We start from the raw sequence: 22354 nt of genomic DNA on the forward strand, positions 1-22354 counted from the left end.
TTCTATTTTAAGGTATCAAATTTAACTCCCTGAAAAAGCACAAATGACAACACACTGTCATCACATTTATCACTTAGAAAAGGCTATCAAGTATTTTATTATTTTATTCTACATTATATACAAGGTCATAAAAGGCCACAGCAGTTTTTCAACATATAAACCCTTTAAAGTAGAGGGCACTATGAAGGATAGACAAGTATCAAAATGAAGTCCAGTAACGCAGGCATATACTCAGTGTAGTATTTCTGAGGAATAACAAAGCAGATACCAAGTCATCCATAGTTAGCTTACAACTATTCCACAGGTTTTTATAAAACCTCTTTGGGATCTGTTACTAGCCTAAGTGTACCCAATTAACATTTATTTTAAGAAATAAAACCAGAATGAAAGAATAATAAACTTTAGAGGGTATTTTCTAATTCTAGTCACTACAATAAAGCTCTCCAAGAAGGAAAGCCTCTATTCTATACCACCTTCCACTTCCTCCTGCATCGAGAATAGGAAAGAAAGAAATGGAAGAAAATGCTCAATATTCCAAATTCTTCCTGCTTATTTGGAACTTTGCTTTTTTGCAGGGGTTCCTTCAAAATGTATTTCAGACCCTTTAACAATTAGCTTTGAATTCCTAAATAGGCAATATTGCACCCTCCTTGAATAGTAACTCAAAAACATTGTTTTCCGCTCTGTAAAAATACAATCTTTAAAACTGTAACTGGTATCAGCAGATCAATATAAAAAAATACAGTACCAAGCTACACTGGTATATTTCCATATTAAGAACTTCAAAATATACTTATCACTGAGACCATAGTCCTTGCATTAGTTTTCAGTCCACTATGAACAATTATCTGCTGCATGTAAACATGTCTAAATAACTATAGATAAAATACATCAATCATAAATTTCTGTAAAAGATAATAAAATATCTTCTTTAAAAAACAAAACAATAATAAGCTATTACTGCATTGTTTCCAATTTTATGAAAATGGAACAACCTTATGGTTGTTGCCAGTCCTGAGTTCGTTGTAATAAAAATGGCCCTAGTTCCTGGTTAAAGTCAGCAACCAATCCATTCTCTTCAGTAGATGTCTTCTAGTACTGCAAGCAAGAGGCAAGAATTTGTTTTAAGTGTTATTTTGTCCATTAATAAAATTATATACCAGAAACTGACCAGTGCCACAGTACTGTGTTGCAAAGAGTTTTCCATCAGGAGTGGGATCTGAGAAAGCAATTTCTTCTTTACTCAAATATGAGCCATATATAAAGTTACTCCTATTAAAAAAAAAGGGGGGGGGGTGTGAAAGGGTAAAAAAAAAATTAATATCTTTATCATTAAAATTGGAAAAACCTGTCAAAGACAATTTGACCAGAAAGACTTTTCAGGTAATGTTTATGTTCTAAAAATCATTGAAAATAACTGTTCACATAGATTATTAATAATGTGAGGTAAAAAAATTTTTAGGATGGGAATGCAAGCTAGTGCAGCCATTGTGGAAAACAGTATGGAGGTTCCTTAAAAAACTAAAAATAGAACTACCCTATGACCCAGCAATTGCACTCTAGGTATTTATCCAAGGGATACAGGTATACTGATTTGAAGGGACACATGCACCCCAATGTTTATAGCAGCACTATCAACAATAGCCAAAGTATGGAAAGAGCCCAAATGTCCATCGATGGATGAATGGATAAAGAAGAGGTGGTATCTATATACAATGGAATGTTACTCGGCAGTCAAAAAGAATGAAATCTTGTCATTTGCAACTACATGGATGGAACTGGAGGGTATTATGCTAAGTGAAATTAGAGAAAGACAAAAATCACATGACTTCACTCATATGAAGACTTTAAGAGACAAAACAGATGAACATAAGGGAAGGGAAACAAAAATAATATAAAAACAGGGAAGGGGACAAAACAGAAGAGGCTCATAAATATGGAGAACTGACAGAGGGTTACAGCAAGGGGTGTGGGGGGGATGGGCTAAATGGGGAAGGGGCACTAAGGAATCTACTCCTGAAATCATTGTTGCCCTATATGCTAACTGATTTGGATGTAAATTTTAAAACTTTATTAAATTAAAAAAATTTTTTTTAGGAAAGCAACAACGGTTTTAAAAACATTTACTCAACACCTTTTCATGATAAAAACACTCAACAAATCCGAGTAGAAGGAACTTTCTCAACCTGATAAAGAGCATCAGAGAACATTAAAGTTAATGTGAAGACTGAAAAGTGTCCCCCAGAGATCAGGAACAAGTTAAGGCTATCTGTGTTTGCACCTCTTCCATTCAATAGTGTACTTAACTGCAGGCTCTAGTCAGGGCAAGTAGACAAGGAAAAGGAACTAAAAACCAGATCAGGAAGGAAGAAGTAAAAAAACTCTCTTTTTGGACACTTTTGGATGATCTTATATATACAAAAATCCTAAGGAATTCACACACAAAAAATATTAGATCTAATTAAAAAGGAGTTCTGCAAGGTTGCAGGATACAAGATCAAGATTAAAAAATTAATTGGGGGTGCGCCTGGGTGGCTCAGTCAGTTGAGCGTCTGACTTCGGCTCAGGTCATGATCTCATGGCTCGTGAGTTCAAGCCCCACATCAGGCTCTGTGCTGACAGCTCGGAACCTGGAGCCTGCTTCTGATTCTGTGTTTCCCTCTCTCTCTGCCCCTCCCCTGCTCTCTCTCTCTCTCTCTCTCTCTCTCTCAAAAATAAGTAAACATTAATAAAATTTAAAAAAAATTAATTGGGGCGCCTGGGTGGCTCAGTCCATTAAATATCTGACCTCAGCTCAGGTCATGATCTTGTAGTTTGAGTTTGAGCCCCTCATCGGGCTCTGTGCTGACAGCTCAGAGACTGGAGCCTGCTTCAGATTCTATCTCTCCCTCTCTGCCCCTCCCCTGCTTGTGCAAAAAATGAATAAACATTAAAAAAATTTTTTTAATTAATTAGATTTCTATATACCTGAAATTAACTATCTCAGGAGTAAGTTTAACAAAAGAAGCGTAAAACCTGGAAACTTAAATAAAGAGAAAGATAACCCGTGTTTATGAATCAGATCTATGGCTGCTTTTGCAGAAATTAACAAACTGGTGTCCTAAAACTCATATGGAAATGGAAAAGTCATTGAATAGTCAAAAGAATCTTAAAAAAAGAACAAAACTGAAGAAGTCACACTTCCTTATTTTACAACATACTACAAAGCTACAGAATTGAAAACAGTGTGCTACTGGCATAAGAACAGATCAATGGAATAGAATTGAAGACTCCAGATATAAAACCCTGACAATCAATGATTTCAGACATGGGTGCAGAGACCATTTGATGGAAAAGACCAGTCTATTTAACAAATGGTGCTGGGACAACTGGATATCCATATAAAAAAAAAAAATGAGTTTGGGGGCTCCTGGGTGCCTCAGGTAAGCATCCAACTTCAGCTCAGGTCATGGTCTCACGGTTCCGTGAGATCGAGCCCCATGTCGAGCTCTGTGCAGACAGCTCAGAACCTGGAGCCTGCTCCAGATTCTATGTCTCCCTCTTTCTGTGCCTCTCCCCTGCTCATGCTTTCAAAAATAAACGTTAAAAAAAATTAAAAAAAAAAAAGAATGAGGTTGGATCTCATCTCACATCATACACAAAAATTAACTTAAAATGAATCAAAGACCTAAATGTAAGAACTAAACTAATGAACTCTTAGAGGAAAATATAGGTATAGATCTTTGTGGCCTTGCATTAGGAAATGGCTTCTTAGGACACCAAAAACACAAATGACAATAGAAAAAGATATATAATTTGGAGTTCAAAATTAAAGACTTTTGTGCTTCAAAGCACATAAAAAAGATGAAAAGACAGCTATGAAATGGTGGAAAATACCTGCATGTCCATCAACTGGGATGAAGAGATAAAGAAGATGTGGTATATATACACAATGGAACATTACTTAGCTATTAAATGAACGAAATCTTGCCATTTGCAACAATGTGGATGGAGCTAGAGTGTACTGTGCTGAATGAAATAAGTCAGTCAGAGAAAGACAAATACCGTATGATTTCATTCATATGTTGAATTTAAGAAACAAAACAGAAAAATATGGGGGGGGGGATGGGAGGAGGGAGAGAAAGGAAAACAAACCGTAAGAGACTCTTAAACATGGCGAACAAACTAAGGGTTGATGGAGGGAGGAGGGTGGGGGATGGGCTAGTGGGTGATGGGTATTAAGAAGAGCACTTGTTATGATGAGCACTGGATATTATATGTAAATGATGAATCACTGAATTCTGCTCCTGAAACCAATACTACACTATATGTTAACTAACTAAAATTTAAATAAAAATTTGAAAAAAAAAATTTGGAGATCATATATCTGATAAGGGACTTGTCTCCAGAATATATAAAGAACTATTATAATAAGAAAAAGAAAAACAATGGACACAGGATCTGAATAGGCATTTCTCTAAAAAATATATATAAATGGCCAATAAGCACATGAAAAGATGGTGAACATCATTAGTCATTAGGAAAATGTAAATCAAAACCAAAACAAAATACCACTCCACACTCATTAGGATAGCTAAAATTATGACAGGTGTTGGTGAGGATATGGAGCCTGTTATGTGGCTGGAGGGACTGTAAAATAGTGTAGCTGCTTTGATAAATGAACAGTTTGGCAGCTCCTCAAAATGTTACACAAACAGTTACCATATGGCCCAACAATTCTACTCCTAGGTATATACCAAGAGAAATAAAAACGTGCAAACCAATTACCAAGAAATAAAAACACACAAAAATTTGTACATGAATGTTCATAGATTATTCATAGCAGCCAGAAAGTATAACCAACCCAATATCCATCAACTGATGACTGGATAAATGAAATGAGGTGGTATATGCATACAATGGGGTATTATTTAGCAATAAAAAAAGGGATGAAGCACACAGATACACGCTACAACATGGATGAACCTTGAAACCATGCTTAGTAAAATAAACCAGTCACAAAAGGTCATATATTATAGGAATCCATTTATATGAAATGTTCAGAATAGGCAAATTCATTCAGATAGAAAAGTACATTAGTGATTGTAAGAAGGTGGGGGAGAGGGAAATGGGGAGTGATTTCTAACAGGTGTGGGTTGTGGGGGGACAGTGATGGAAATGTTCTGGAATTGGAAAGTGATGATGGTTGCACAGCCTTCTGAATATACTAAAACCCACTGACTGTATAGATGAATTTTATGCTACGTAATCACAGCTCAATACGGCTGTTTTTAACAAAAAAAAATTTTTTTATTAGCCAGGATACAGACTATTAGAATTTTCACACTGTAATCTTAAAGGAGGGGCAGGGCGCCCGGGTGGCTCAGTTGGTTAAGCATCTGACTTCGGCTTTGCGCTGATGGTGAAGAGCCTGCTTGGGATTCTCTCTCTCTCTCTCTGTCTCTCTGTCTCTCTGTCTCTCTGTCTCTGCCCCTCCCCCACTTGTGCTCGCTCTTGCTCTAAGTGAATAAACTTAAAAAAAAATTAAAGATAAATAAAACTGCTTTTCATTTAAAAAAACAAAGGAAGGGCAATGCCCTCATATTTAGGACTAGTATTTCAGCAGCTGCATTTTCCAGGTTTAGTTTTTAAAGAGCTAGAAATATACCTGCCTGCACTCATCATGAAAAGTGTGGGTAGACCTGAGCCCTCCTGGATCAGTATTCACAATAAAATAAGGGGGAAGAGACCAGAAACACATTAAGGCTCTAAGATTTCTAGAGCCTTATGACCTCACAATGATGAATTACTTTGAAAGCTATACCTACAGTAATCGCAGACAGGGATTTTAGGAATAAACAAAAACAAGAGACTGACATGAAAACCTCATCTGCATGATTAATTTGAACCTCCATTAATCTGTTAGCAAAGGTACTTTAAAAGAACAACAACAAAAAAAACATGCAATTTATCTGAGTCTTTTCCTCTATACCTTTAATTTAAAATCAAGCAATAAAAGCAAAAAGAAAAACTAGTAAGAGACTTAAATAATTTACAAATAATATTCTTAAATTAAGACAAATTTTCTTAAAAGCTAAATTCCCAAAAAACTTCCCACACTGATCTGATTTTCTTTAAAATTCTCTGATATTGAACACAGTTTGAAATAAGTGGGTTATTTTGCCCTAATATAGTTACAAGTAAGCAAAAATGGTTTACCAGTATTTAACTGATAGTGCTTTCTCCCCCCTCAGATTAACTTCACATAAAAAACACAGATCCAATATGCTGACAACCTTATGCAAATTTTAAATTAAGAAGATAAAGATTATACATTTAAGATTAATTAAATGCCAATCTTTATACTAAAAATCTGCTGAAATCTTAGAACAACAGAAAATGACTTGAAGAATTACAATCAAGTTACCTTAGGCATTCAATCATGCGAGAGGCAATTTTCTTCCGACGCATCATGCTGAATACCCATATCCGACTGATCCCACAGATTGCAGGCTCTGGCAATGTTGAGCAGCACCAGGCTTTCTGCCTTTCAAATCTGACTTTTTCTTCTTCTGACCTGATAACTGGAAGTTTCTCTTCTATAACTCTGTAGCCCTAATATATCAAAATTAGAGGAAAAAGTTTTAAAGTAAGAATATTAATTATCAGTTGTCTAGTACTAACCTTAGTGAGATCACTACATGTGTCTGGCTTCTTAAACTATGGGAGTCACGTATATTTTCACTCCCACTTTAGCAGGAAATAGACCTGAATCTCCATTCTATTCTAATTCACTTACTAGTTATGTCACCATGAGAGAGGTAACTAATTAAGATTTGAGATCCTCATCTATAAACTAGAGATATTTATCACCTCTTTCAGAAAACTGTTGAGAAATTAAATAAGGTAATACATACAAAATACCTTGCCATCATGGCTGGCCCATAATGGCAACTGAATGTTATTTTTTTCCTCTATTACCCACATTCCAAGGACCAGCAAAGCACATGTGAAGAACTCAGCAGTCGTAACAACTGTCTGTGTGATTGCTGCCACAGTTTTAGGGTTCACAGCTATGCAAGAACTAGGAATAGGAATGGCAGAAGAATCAAGAGTTTTAAAAGCTGCTTTCCCCACACTCCCGTCACTTAAAAAAAAAAACCAGCAAAGTGCTTTAAAAAGCATGATGTCTCCTCTACCAGTCTAGTTGGACAACAACCAGCCTTCTGATGGGACATGGTACAAAACTTAAAACAATCAGACAATACAATGAAGAATTAACAACAAACAACCATTACATAACTATCTTCTAAACACTGCAAAAATCATTTGTGGAACTAGGCAGAACAGAAATGAAAAAAATACAAGGGTTTGCACTATGTAAAATTAACTCAATTTCAATATGGCAAACTCTGCAAGCCATTTCATATCAAATTTATATCCCCAAATCACCTTATCAGCTATTCATTTAAATCAATTTTGTGAAAATAGACAGCAAGATTCATAAAGCTATACAATTTAAGGCTGAAATTTAACATATAGAAATTAGTTCATGCAGACTTGTTTTGACTTTGTTTCGTTAGAAAACTTTATGATAAAATATACATTTGCAGGCAACTATTTAGATACTAAAAGATACCAACTGAACAAAAGTCAAATCCAATGTGCACTGAATTCATGAACAAGAGCTCAGCTGAAAAAAGCCAATTTAAATAAGGTATGCCTTCTTTGAGCATAAACAGAATCTTCTGTTCTCCTAAGTTGGTCTATTAGTACATAACTTACCCAATGTGAGCATATACCTTTTATTGTGATTCTTTTATTTAGTTTTTGTACAATTTGGCTCCTAAATACCAACCAAATTCTTACCTAGCACTCAACCAAAGAAATGGTGATCTATTCTGGAGATGGGCAACTTTTTATAAAGAAAGGCTTTGTAGCCCACCTGACTTCTGCTGCAACTACTCAACTCAGTCTTTGTAGTGGAAAACCAGCCACAGACAATATGTAAGCAAAAGGATATCACTATTTTACAGTAAGATTTTATTTACAAAAACAGGCTGGGTTTTGTCCTCAGGCAACAGTTTGCCAGCCTTTGCTTCATTCCAGTACTAAAGCGACTGAGGCATACATTACATTAGTCTCCAACATGGAAACTTCCTACACAAAATTTTACAGTGCTTTCAATTTATAAAATTTTATTTTATATACTAACTTGAGAAACTAATTCTCACGCAAGATACAATTCCACTTAATAAAAAATTACAGGAAATCTGACATTCACATGCTTCCTTCTTACATCAAATGTTGATAAATTTACCAGGATTATGTTATTCAAGTTTACACAGTAAACCCTTTAGCCACCAAACTACATATGAACACTCTTTAAAAGTCACTTACCCACTGGATATGTTCCGCAATTAGGCAACCAACTACTTTTTTGTCATTAGAGATAAACAGAAGTGTTTTAGTTCTGGAATAGCACATTAGTGGAGCCTGTTGGAAACCTAAATCATTATCAACCATCTCTCTAATCTCGTCAACCTGCCAAATAAAGAACAGTATTTTTTGTAACAAAAAAAGCAATGTATAGATGTAAAAATATACTATTACAGTTCAGTAAGTTGAGTGTATTATTCGAAGCAGGACATTGTTTAAAGAGTTCTTTGGGGGGCACCTGGGTGGCTCAGTTGGCTCTAGGGATCAAGCCCCATGTTAGGCTCTACACTGAGCAAGAGAACCTACTTAAGATATTCTCTCTCTCTCTCTCTCTCTCTCAGTTCCTACTCTCTCTAAAAATAAAAAAATTTTTAAATTAAAAAAATTGGAATGATTATGCTGACCTACTGACCTGTTTTTCAAGGCCTGCGGAACAATGTGCAAAATGAGGTAAGAAATGGACAGTAATGCCAAGACCAGCAGTCTAAAGAACAAAAACAGTGAGAGTTTCTACAACGGACAATAAGAACATTAAAGCTTCCCATTAGAAGCATCACGGGTTTGAGAACTGGAGAGAGCTTCACTGGAATCTTAGCCAGGCAAGCCACTTTTCTTTCCAAGCCTTAATTAGTACTCTCATCAGTAAAATGGAAGTGAGAGGAAAGAAACACATGTTTATTCCTTATCAACCATTGGCCAGATATTATCTTACTTAGGTCCAACATCTCTTCAAAGTCTATGGTTCCTCACTTTACATGTGCAAGGAAGAAAATTCAAAGGTAACTTTCCCATGTCAGATACCGGACATCTAGAAAACCAAGGAGCAGAGATTTGAATCCTTAAATACTAATATGACATCAAACCCTGCTTCTTGTAGTTTACCTCCTAGAACTGTGGTCAAGGTCAAATACAAGCTCTAGGTCTTGTAGGCACTAAAAGGTTTTTGTAAGTACTCAAACATTACTTCTTTCCCCAGTTTAAAAAAAAAAAAAATGCAAGAGGCACCCGCGTGGCTCATTTGGTTAAGCACCTGACTCTTGATTTCTTAGATCATGATGTCACAGCTTATGGGATTGAGCCCCAGGTTGGCTCTGCACTGACAGCATGGAGCCTGCTTCGGATTCTCTCTCTCCCCCTCTCACTGCCCTTTCCCTGCTCAGGCTCTCTCAAAAATAAATAAACACTTAGCAAATGCAAATAATCAGTCCAACAAATACTCATTTGTGTTACTAAGTTTAAAGTGAAAATAACCCCTAAGAGCATTAAGTCTTCATACCTCTGATATGTAGAATACCATGTAATAAATCCTTTATTCAGGGATGAAAACTCAAGTCCTTTTAATCCTAGAACAGGAGCCCATAATACAACTCATATTTCAGTTCCTAAAGGCAAATGACTCACAATTCCTTAGATTTTCATTTTTAACCCATTATGGGATATTAACTAGTAACATACTGCATTGTTACTAAGATTCTGCCCTGAGAAACTAAAACGAGGATGTTCATATTTACTTAATATTCTTAGTTACGAAAAGTCCAAATGCCACATGTGGTGGTGTAGCAACTGTTCATTTCCAAATGGTAATGGCTGGAATTCCAAAAACTACATAATTTTCATTTAGTCAATCACTAATCCAATATTAACTAACAAATATTTGTTTTTATGACAAGGATCAATGTTTCAAATATAAGACAGGGGGCAAAGTTATGTGTCATTCTAAATGCTATTGTCTATATTATTAGGCAGTGGTGTAGTATGGGGGCTTATTTGGTTATCTGAGATTGTCCCGTCATAGATAATACAAAAACAGTAAGATAAAGTAGAATGTTAGCTATATTTTCAAATGATAGGGTTAAAATGTTTCTTTCAACCTCCCTTTCAAGTGAAGTTATCCTAAATTTAAAAAAAAAATTGTTTTTAATAGCTATTTATTTTTGAGAGAGAGAGACAGAGACAGAATGTGAGGAGGGGAGGGACAGAGAGAGGGAGACACAGACTCCAAAGCAGGCTCCAGGCTCTGTGTGGTCAGCGAAGAGCCTGATGTGGGGTTCAAACTCACAAACTGCGAGACCATGACCTGAGCCGAAGTCAGACGCTTAACCAACTGAGCTATTGGTTAAGTTATCCTAAATTTAAAGAGGTCCAATTGTTAATCTAAAAATAAGCATAAATAAATCATTTTCCTTGCATTTTCTAGACATTCTGGACATAGCTCAGTGAAATTAAGATTTACATATAGACAACTGGACCCATTGCTGTACATTACAAGGTACTTCTGAAAAAGCATGTGGAAATTGGAAAAAAAAAAAAAAAAGATACTTGACGTAACAGAATGATTCCAGACTTCATTATCTCTCTGGTTTATTTCTCCAAACCTTCAAAGTATGGAACTCTAAGTTGGAGTAAAACCTGGTTCACACTAGATAAGAGGATCTTTTTAGGTTTTCTACATTATAACTATAAATCAGAATCTATCTTTTTTCTCTTAACATTATATGATTACCCCATGCTTAATCTCAGAATTACTACTATTATATCCTCTTCTGCAATAAGCTTTTATTTAAAAATTTACTCTCAGGGTGCCTGGGTGGTTTGATCGGTTAAGCATCTGACTCTTGATTTTGGCTCATATCATGATCTCACAGTTCATGAGGTCGAGACCCACACTGGGCTCCACGCTGACAGCGCAGAGCCTGCTTGGGATTCTCTCCCTCCCTTTCTCTCTCTCTGCCCCTCCCCTGCTCGCTCTCTCTCCCTCAAAATAAATAAACTTCAAAAAATAAAAATAATAAAAATAAGAACTTACTCTCAACATGAAACTTTAAAATTGTTCATTTTAATTTTCAAAGTTATTCACATTTTAATTATAATTCTGATTCTTAAAGTCACTTATGTGGCATCATAAACTAGCATGCCTATTATATCATCACTCAATTTACTGATAATATGGGACAGTAATCAATTCACTAAAAATTTATTTCACATATCCCAAACTCATTACAAGTTTAAAGCATAATTTTTCAGTTGGGTTGTATTCTTTATTCTTTAAATGCTTATTGCTTGTTTTCAGAATTGGTGTTTAAATATGCTATGCCAGGGGCGCCTGGGTGGCGCAGTCGGTTAAGCGTCCGACTTCAGCCAGGTCACGATCTCACGGTCCGGGAGTTCGAGCCCCGCATCGGGCTCTGGGCTGATGGCTCAGAGCCTGGAGCCTGTTTCCGATTCTGTGTCTCCCTCTCTCTCTGCCCCTCCCCCGTTCATGCTCTGTCTCTCTCTGTCCCAAAAATAAATAAACGTTGAAAAAAAAAAATTAAAAAAAAAAAAATATGCTATGCCAATAATGCATTACACTGTTAAAAGTGGCTACAAAATTACATTATCCATTCTACATGAAATTTCACTGAAAATTTACCTTTTTCAGAGCATACTTTGGGTCTTCAGGAAGAACCATTATTATCCTGCCATCAGGATATTCAGCCAGAATTCTTTCTTTTTTCCAACCCTAGATATAAAAAACATGAATGAATTTTGTTACCATATTTCATTTATCATATTCATGTACAAGAAGAAAAATATATTGCTGTGTCTAAAAGTTGCAAACATGGAAAAATATTCTCATTAATGTTTACATGATACAATCAGCTATTTTGTTAAGCATACAATAGGTAAAATACAAGCTAACTTCTCTATACTAATCATTCAAAAATCTAATACCACAAGAATATTTTTAATTTACCATTTCCCATTTTAAATTAATTTTGAAAATCACACACCAAAAGCAAGCCCCTTAAAAGAAGTGATTCCCAGAGCCTGAAAGATAACTCTCCCAGTTTCTTGATAAAAGAACTCTTAAATTCCTTTGGAACATGGTTACCTCCACAAACAAACACTCATGGTTTTATGTCTGGCATGCCAAAGACCTCCAGGAGGTTTTAAATGAACTGATTTGCATGCAGTAGCCCAGTATGTAGTAAGGAATAGTTTTTATTCTTATTGATCACAACTATCAAAGTCACAAGAAGGAGACTATAAAAATATAACTACCTTCTAAGAATCTAATAGGGAAGGAGAAGCTACGTTGTGTGTATCTGAAGTTAAACATACTCAAAAAAAGAGAGGTAATAAACTCTTCTTCAGATCCACACTCGTGGTGATTAATGAGCAGAACCTGCATGAAAAAAAAACAAAACAAAAACCACTTAAATCTAGTAAGATGGGACTGAACCAGAGGTTAAAACTAGGAGCTTTGAAGTTAATAATAAGTACAGAAGGAATGAGCTTAACTGGTTGTTCCATTTGCCTTACCCAATCAACTTTACATTTAAAAAACAAAAATAAAAACAAAAACAAACAAAAAAACCTTTCAAGAAGCAGTATGTACTTCTATTAGAGAAAACCATGATCTTCTGAAATCTTTTAAGACTATGAAAGCTCAATAAAACCAAGAAAAAGACAACTACATTTTTTTTAATACTATGGCAAGTTTGAAAGGAAGCTGATTTTCTGTTAAAAAATTTAGAATGGCTTTTTAGGAGAGGGGCAGGATCTTAGGGACAAAAAGTCTAGTAATAAGCTTGGTAAATGTAACAATTTGAAGTATTTAAAATGAGAATTTGTTTAAAAAACAGAGCACACAAAGATAAAGTAAAATTCAGTTGATTGTAATTATGATTGGTTAAAAGGTTCTCAAAATTTGAAAAGGAGCAGAAACAATAGACACAGAAGTCATTTTTTTTTTCAAAATATAAATTAAATCTGAATTTAGGTAAGCAATTTTTAAGGAGTATAAAAGACATTACCTCTTTTAAAACAAATTTATATTACTATGTTAAGTTAGGAAAAGCTTTTTAAAATATATCCACTTTCCATAAAATGAAAACAGACTTTTTCATCTTAAAAGTTAAACTATAAATTCAATGAAGAACTAGAAAATTTAAGTAACCCCCACTTCTAAAAAAGTCATATCCTGAGCTGAATTATCTAAAGAAAATCTGATCAATTTACCTATTACCTTTAAAACAAAAATATTGGTCTAATGTCATTATATTGCACCATAAGCACTAGACAAATTATTTTGTTTTACTGACTTTTTAGTGTAAAACTTTCTCCTGAAACAATTTGAGACCTGCACATTCATGCAGAAATTCTATCACAATTGGATTTGACAAAATTTTGTGTTTTATATATGACTGTTTCTTCACATACATATAAGCAGCAAGCATTTGCAAAGGGCAGAGTTACTATTTCTTAGGTTTCTAATACTCATGAAGACAGTGTATTTTAGTGAAAACTGTTCAAAGGTTTTGGAGTAAAAATTCAGGGTTTAAAGCCCTGTTCTTGGTAGTTACTAGCTATATAACTTGTACAAATCACAAATTCTCTGTTTCCAGATCTAGGCTATGTACAAAATGTCTGTCATCACCTCCATCACTTAGTTGCTTATTAAGAGAGTTGTATTTAAGATAATTCCTCACACAGAGTAGCCACTCAGTAACTTCTATTCTACCTTAATAATGATATCAAACTAAGATCAGTGCCCTACTCTAAGAAAACCCAACTTGATTAATAAAGTCCCCAAAGTTAAATAAACAATAAATTCAAACCACAGACAGATGAAAGAACCAAGTAGGCTAATGTCTGTCAAATAACATACTTAAGACATTTATATGCCTCCACTGTAGTTATCTCTTTCCTGGAGTTAATAACCACATGATCTTCCTGACTTTAAAAAGTTTAGAGGAGTTGGGGCGCCTGGGTGGCGCAGTCGGTTAAGCGTCCGACTTCAGCCAGGTCACGATCTTGCGGTCCGTGAGTTCGAGCCCCGTGTCAGGCTCTGGGCTGATGGCTCAGAGCCTGGAGCCTGTTTCCGATTCTGTGTCTCCCTCTCTCTCTGCCCCTCCCCCGTTCATGCTCTGTCTCTCTCTGTCCCAAAAATAAATAAACGTTGAAAAAAAAAAATTTAAAAAGTTTAGAGGAGATTGTTGCCTGCAACTGAGGCAGAGGTGAAGGCTGTGGGGGAAGGGTGCATACAATTTACAGGAATAACCACACAGCCACTGCTTTCCACGAAGATGCAAATTCCAACCCAGTGCATATACACTTCTCACCTTTAGCTCTAAAATGTTACATATATCCCTCTGGTAGCAAGTAATATTTTCCAAACCCCAAATTTTCTTAATTCACCTATCTGGCTGTGAAAAGCAAAAAGCTTTATATTCCTAATAGCAATCAATGATTATTTTTTGTTCCTCGCCACTGTACTTACTCTAAACTTTAGAATCTAAAGAATGAAAAGGATTTCTCCTCTCTTTCCATTTAAAAAGGGTATTAACTGAAAACAATATACATTAAGTGGTGGAAACACTGATCTATCTATACAATTACCAAAATTCACCAAGATCTGTGCATTTAACTGTATGTAAATTATACCCCAATTTTTAAACCTCACACTAATCACGTTCATAAAAAGGCTAAAGGAGAATACCCATGAAAAAAATACCTTGAGAAATAAAAACAACAACCAGCTTTTGAAAAGACTACCAATATTGCAAGAAAAAAAGACAGAACCTTCAGATTAAAGGAGACTTAAGGGACGTGCCAACGAATGCCAATATACGGATCTTAATTCAAACAAATAAACAGTATAGAGAATTATATTTGGAGAGCTTTGAACTCTAAGGGAATCTCTGATAGTAAGGAATTAACTGATTTTTCTTTAAAGGTGCAGTTATCTTTGGGCGCCTGGGTGGCTCAGTCCATTAAGCATCCGACTTTGATTCTGATCATGATTTCACGGCTCATGGATTCAAGCCCTGCATCAGGCTCTGCTGTCAGCACAGAGCCTGCTTCAGATCCTCTGTCTCCCTTTCTCTCTGTCCCTCCCCCTGCTCGCTCTCTATCTCTCTCTCAAAAATAAATATTAAAAATTTTTTTTAATTTTTTTAAATTAAAAAAAGGTGTAGGTATATTCTTTAAATTACTTCTATGGTGAGGTGCCTGGGTAGCTTGGTTGTTTAAGTACCCAGCTCGTGACTTCAGCTCAGGTCATGATCTCACGGTTCATGGGTTCCAGCCCTGAGATGGGCCCTGTGCTGGTAGTGCGGAGCCTGCTTGGGATTCTCTCTCTGCTCCTCTCCCATTCATGTGTGCTCTCTCTCAAAATACACAAACTTAAAAAAATAAAGAACTTTTATGGTAAAAATAGTCATCTTTTCATCTTGTAGAAATACAGATTTAAAAATATCTATCAAAACGATAATGTGACACCTGGGGTTTGTTTCAAAATAACTTAGAAGGCTGGATGAAAGAAGACTGTCCGTGAATTGTTAATTATTAACACTGGATGATAAGTACATGGGCATTCATTAGTGTATGTGTGTGTTGTATTAAACTTTTTATTTTAGAAAATTCAAACCACCCATCACCAAAACACGATCAATGACCTAAGGCTTGTTCAAGCATCATTTATTTAGAAGTGAAAAATAGGGGTGCGTGGGTAGCTCAGTCAGTCAAGCATCCGACTCCTGATTTTTCAGCTCAGGTTATGATCTCACAGTTCATGGGATCAAGCTCTGTCAGGCTCTGTGCAGACAGCGCGGAGCCTGCTTGGGATTCTCTCTCTGTACCTCCCCTGCTCACATGCGCATATGCTTTCTCTCAAAATAAATAAACATTAAAAAAAAAACAACAGAAGTGAAAAATAATGCAAAACAAATCTAGTCAGCATATCAGTTAGACCTAAGGTAAGGAAAAGGAGTGAATGCAACAGGGGCACAAAGGGGCTTGAGATGCCAGTAATGTTTCTTGTCATATGGGTGGTGTTGACTTTGTCAAAACACCATATTAAGCTGTGTATTCATTATTTGTGTACTTTTTTTTACATGTTGTATTTCATTTGATCTTAGCCAAAAGGCCGAGAAGCGATTACATGTTGTATTTCTTTTTTTTTTTTTTTAATTTTTTTTTTCAACGTTTATTTATTTTTGGGACAGAGAGAGACAGAGCATGAGCGGGGGAGGGGCAGAGAGAGAGGGAGACACAGAATCGGAAACAGGCTCCAGGCTCTGAGCCATCAGCCCAGAGCCTGACGCGGGGCTCAAACTCACGGACCGCGAGATCATGACCTGGCTGAAGTCGGACGCTTAACCGAATGCACCACCCAGGCGCCCCTACATGTTGTATTTCTTTTTTTTTTTTTTTAAAGATTTTTTTTTTTCAACGTTTATTTATTTTGGGGACAGAGAGAGGCAGAGCATGAACGGGGGAGGGGCAGAGAGAGAGGGAGACACAGAATCGGAAACAGGCTCCAGGCTCTGAGCCATCAGCCCAGAGCCTGGCGTGGGGTTTGAACTCACGGACCGCGAGATCGTGACCTGGCTGAAGTCGGGCGCTTAACCGACTGCGCCACCCAGGCGCCCCTACATGTTGTATTTCAATAAAAATTTTAAAAATAAGTACAAAAGCAATTTGAAAAAACATTTCAACAGCCAAGTTTAAGAATTATTATGTATTGAAATAATTAATTTTTAAACCCATCTCTTTTCAAAATCATAAGTCTTCAGAAATGAAAGTAAATTAAAATTAAAATTAGCTCCGTCAAAATTCAGTTACATTTGATAGTTACCCAAGGCATAAAGTATAAAAAAAAAAACTGCTGGAAAACTGCAGAAATTCCAATGCAGTGTATAAAAAAATTTTGAGATCAGACAGGAAAGCTAAATACCGTCAAGAGGTCAGTTCTTCCTGATTTGATCTACATATTCAATGTAATCTCAATCAAAAACCTCATCAAGTTATTTTATGGATACTGACAAAATGATTCTAAAATTTATATGAAAAAGCAAAAAGGGTAGAACAGCCAACACGATACTGAAGGAGAGGAACAGTCAGAAGACTGATGCTACCTGACATCCAGACCCCTTCCAGTGGCAGTCTGGGAAAGGAGCGGCAGGCACCATGTCCAGCCATGAAGGTGGCATGAAGTCAGTCCCTGAAGCAGGTCAAGGAGATGGATGAGATAAGGCATTCAAACAGAAAGAGGAGTAGAAGAAACTCAAGGAGCTAAAGCAAAGGCCGTGGGGAGGGGTCCCCTGGCCACAGGTGGAATTAAGAAATCTGGCAAAAAGTAAGCTGTTCCTTGTGTCTGTGGCAATGGTGATACTTATTTCTATCCCTGTTTAAACATCTGGATTCCTTTTCATACCAGCTGTTGCTATCTACAGTTAGAATGAAATGTTTCTTAGATTCTATTGTACATTTGAGAATAAGCTTTCGAAAAAAAAATCAATCATTAAAAAAAAAAGACTTACTACAGGGGCACCTGGGTGGCTCAGTCGGTTAAGCATCCAACTTCAGCTCGGGTCATGATCTATCTCACAGTTCGCAGGTTCAAGCCCCGCACTGGGCTCTGTGCTGTCAGCTCAGAGCATGGAGCCTGCTTTGGATTCTGTATCTCCCTCTCTCTCTGCCCCTTCCCCATTCACACTGTCTCTCTCCTTCTCTCTCAAAAATAAATAAAACATTAAAAAAAAGAAGACTTACTATAAAGCTACAGTAATCAAGACAGTCTGATACTGGTGAAAAAAGAAACAAATATATCAGTGAAACAGAACAGAGAGTCCTAAAATAAACCTACATAAATATAATCGACTGATGTTTGATAAAATAGCAACAACAGGGACAAGACAGTCTTTTCAACAAATGTTGCTGGAATGACTGGACAGCCACATGCAAAAAAAAAAAAAAAAAGGATCTAGATACCATACTTCAAACCCTTCACAAAAATTAACTCAAAATGGATCACAGACCTAAATGTAAAAAGCAAAACTGTAAAACTCCTAGAAAATAACAAAGAAGAAATCCAGATAACCTTCCAAATGGCAATGTCTTTTTAGATACAACATCAAAGGCACAATCCATGGGAGAAAGAATTGATAAGCTGCACTTGATTAAAATTAAAATTAAAACCTTCTGCTCTGCAAAAGACACCATCAAGAGCATAAGAAGACAAGCCACTGACTGGGAGAAAATAATATAAATGAATAGCTGATAAGGGCTGCTATCCAAAAAGATACAAGGAATTCTTAAAACAACAAGAAAAAAAACACCCAAACTAAAAGTGGGCCAAAGACCTGAACAAACACCTTACCAAAGAAGATATAGAGATGGCAAATAAGCATATGAAAAACGCTCCACATCATAAGTCATTTAGGAAATGCAAATGAAAACAAGATACCACTACACACCTATTAGAATGGCCAAAACCCAGAAAAATGACAATACCACACTCTGGCAAGGACGTGGAGCAATAAGGAATCTCATTCACTGCTGGTGGGAATAGTAGAGCCAATGTGGAAAACAGTTTGGCAGTCTCACAAAACTAAACTTACTCTTACCATACAATCCAGCAATCACACTCAGTATTTATGAAAAGGAGTTGAAAACTTACCTCCACACAAAAGCCTGCACCTGTACATGGATGTTTATAGCAACTTTATTCATAACTGCCACAACTTGGAAGCAATCAAGATATCCTTCAGTAGATGAATGGATAAATTAACTATGGTACATGCAGACAATGGAATACTATTCAGCACTTTTTAAAAAGAAATGAGTTATATCAAGCCATGAAAAGATATGGAGTAACTTTAAGCGCACATTACTAAGTGAAAGAACTCAGTATGAAAAAAAACAAATACTGTATGATTCCAACTGTACAGTATTCTGGAAAAGGTAAAACTATGAAGACAGTAAAAAAAGATCAGCAATTGCCAAGGGTTAGTAGGAAGGCAAGGATAAAAACGGAAGAGAACAGAGGATTTTCAGGGCAGTGAAACTATTCTCTATGATACTATAATGGATATATGTCATTAGACATTTTTCAGAACTCAAGGAATGTACACGACCAAGAGTGAACCCTAATAAAAACTATGGACTTTGAATAATGGTGTGTCAGTGTAGGTTCATCAATTTTAACAAACATACTGGTGTGAGGATACTGAACACATGGGGTGGGGGTTAATATATGGGAAGTCTCTGTACTTTCTGCTCAATTTCACTATAAACCTAAAATGGATCTAAAAAAAAAAAATAGTCTATTAAAAAAAAAAAAAAAGACCATAAACAGAATTAGGAAATGATATTCCAAAATCAAGAAGAAAAAAGTCAATAGAAACAGGTTCAGTGATGACCCACATATGTGAATTAGAAAAACTTTAAAATTTTAGGACACCTGGGTGGTTCAGTCAGTTAAGCGTCCAACTCTTGGTTTCAGCTTGGGTCATGATCTAGCGGTTTGTGCATTTAGACCCTGCGTGGGGCTCTGCACTGCTTGGGATTCTCTCCATCCCCCTTTTTCTCGTTCCCTCCCCTGCTCGTGCTCTCTCTCTAAAAATAAATAAATAAACCTAAAAGAAAAATTAAAAAATAGAAGAACTTTAAAATTTCCGTAATAAATATGTTAAAGATTTTAAAGGACGAGATGGACAAACTATGTGAAAAAGATTTCAATAGAGAAAATGAAACTCCCAAAGATGTACGTATATCCTGTGAGAGAAGGATAAGAATTATCTTCATATGCATAAAGTAGAATATATCTCATGGAGAATTTTAAATACAAACTGAAGAAAACTCACTGGTATATGATGATCCATAATAATGTCTTACAAATGGTAAGAAACAGAGTTAAATTATTTTCACTATTTTTTTTAAATGAGGAATGAACCACTTTAGCACCTAAATTTAATTAGGTATATAATTCTATATGCAATCCTAGTTAACAAATCTTTAATCGCTACAATGAATTCAAATTTGGACTGCTTTTTACATTTTGAGGTACATTACTGCTAGTTTTATTTTGCCTAACTTGTATCAAATATAACACAATATATTTCATGTCCCCAGTTGAAGATTTAAGTTTTAAAAGATGGCTGTAGGCACCATAGAGAAAGACTGTAGGGAAACAAAACTGGAAGCTGGGAAACCAGTTAGGAAAGCATTACACAAGTGGTCAAATGATGACAGCTTGGTTTTGAGAGGAAGCAATGGACATGACAGAGTGGGAGGATTTGGAATCTATTTTGAAGGTGAAATTTACTAATGGGTTGAGTATAAGGAGTGCAAAAAGAAAACTGAAGGATTATTCAGAAGTTTTCAGTTTAAGGAAATGAGTTACAGGGTGGCACCACTTCCGGAAATAGGGAAAAGTAGAGAAGAACAGATTAAAGAAATGTTTGCCACTAGATACATTATAAATTCTCCCTCCTGAGAGTTTATAAGTTCTTTTTAAAAACTGAAAAACTGGGGGCGCCTGGGTGGCTCAGTTGAGTGTCTGACTCTTGACTTCGGCTCAGGTCATGATCCCGGGGTCGTGGGATCAAGTCCCACATCGGACTATGTGGCCTTCCACTCCAAAGCAAAATTATTTTCTAAGATTTGGAAGTCCCGCTCCCATCCTACATTTATATACCACAATACTCTAAGTATTTAAGATGCAACAAAGTAGGGGGTGCCTGGATAGCTCAGTCAGTTTAGCATCTGACTTCGGCTCAGGTCATGATCTCATGGTTCGTGAGTTTGAGCCCTGCATCAGGCTCTGTTCTGACAGCTCAGAGCCTAGAGCCTGTTTCCGATTCTGTGTCTCCCTCTCTGTTTCTGCCGCTCCCCTGCTCACACTCTGTCTCTCTCTCTCTCTGTCTCTCAAAAATAAATAAACATTTAAAAAATGTTTTTTTAAAAAGATGCAACAAAGTAGAAAATTTAAAAATCAGGATCAGAGAAGAGAGAAACAAACTTGATATATAGCCTTATTTTTAAGCAGAGACACTCAACGAAACTCAGACCATTCTCTGACCTCTCAGTCCGTCCTACAAATATACCTGCTCCCTATTCCAGTGATGCCACAGTACAGTTCTAAGGGCCAGTGCTACTTTGCTTCAGATTCCTTTTCCATTCCCAAGATTTAAAAATCTCTATTCCTGCTCTATTTACTTCTCTTTAACACCCAGTGTCCTCTTTCCTAATCACCTTAAAAGGAATACAGAAAAAGTATATAGAAATAAATATGTATTCAAATTTCACATAAAAAAATTAAAGACTCAGCAAGAGTTACTGGGTAATTTTTAAAAACTATTTTTTTAAGTTTATTTATTTGAGAGAGAGTGCATGTGAGCAGGGGAGAGGCAGAAAGAGAAGGAAAGATAGCATCCCAAGCAGGTTCTGAACTGTCAGCACAGAGCCCGATACAGGGCTTACCTTATGAAGCGACTGAGCCACCCAGGTGCAACGATTCTATACATTCTATACATTATACAAGTTTCACAAATGTAGCTATTATCTGTCCCCATACACTATTACAATACCATTCATTATTATTCCCTTTGCTGTAACTTTTATCCCCTCCCATGAAGAGGAACAACATTTTTACTTTGATGGTTTAGTATTACAATGCTGGAGAGTGTGGCTCTGTAGCCAATCAGAAATCTGTCAAATCTTCCTTCAGTTGTTCTGATCATCGATTTTCCCCTTTTCTACGAACGCCCTAATAATCCAACACCACACAGACCACAAACACATACTATTCTCTCCTTATATGTCACTAAAATATTCTCTCCCTACACTCTATCAAAATATTATTTGATCATTATTTAAACTTAACTGTATCATTCATAATTCTCAAAATTCTTCAACATCTGAAAGAACAGAAAGAAAAAAGGCCAAAGGGCATCAAAATCAAAGTATCACAATCTGATTTGATGCATTTTTCTAATCTTACTACCTACAAAAATCTGATTCAGTAAAAACAAACAAACAAAAATTATTCATTATTCCCCACACAGATGTTAAGCTTTCTCATTGGCTATACTATGCCAATCACAGATGACCTCCTTTTGTCCATTTAAAAAAAAATTCAAGTCTTAATTTTTCCTCACCGATGAAA

At 36.1% G+C, this 22354-nt stretch overlaps 1 protein-coding gene across 3 annotated transcripts in view; it reads right to left on the reverse strand.

Moving 5' to 3' along the window:
• Positions 1-60: 60 nt before the first annotated feature.
• Positions 61-22354, reverse strand: part of ESCO1 (establishment of sister chromatid cohesion N-acetyltransferase 1) — a 76286-nt gene continuing 53992 nt past the window's right edge. For 2 of the 3 annotated variants that reach the window (XM_043558434.1, XM_043558433.1), the window contains 4 exons: positions 11831-11920; positions 8380-8523; positions 6407-6594; positions 61-1272 (listed from right to left, as the gene is read on the reverse strand). In XM_043558434.1, the coding sequence (XP_043414369.1) occupies positions 1125-1272; positions 6407-6594; positions 8380-8523; positions 11831-11920 (570 nt within the window). In that variant the 3' untranslated portion in view covers positions 61-1124. Of the gene's footprint in view, positions 1273-6406; positions 6595-8379; positions 8524-11830; positions 11921-12462; positions 12587-22354 lie in introns of those variants that run through there. The other variant, XR_006293957.1, reaches the window with a different exon arrangement.

This window comes from Prionailurus bengalensis, chromosome D3 (genome assembly GCF_016509475.1).
Source record: "Prionailurus bengalensis isolate Pbe53 chromosome D3, Fcat_Pben_1.1_paternal_pri, whole genome shotgun sequence".
NCBI lineage: Eukaryota > Metazoa > Chordata > Mammalia > Carnivora > Felidae > Prionailurus > Prionailurus bengalensis.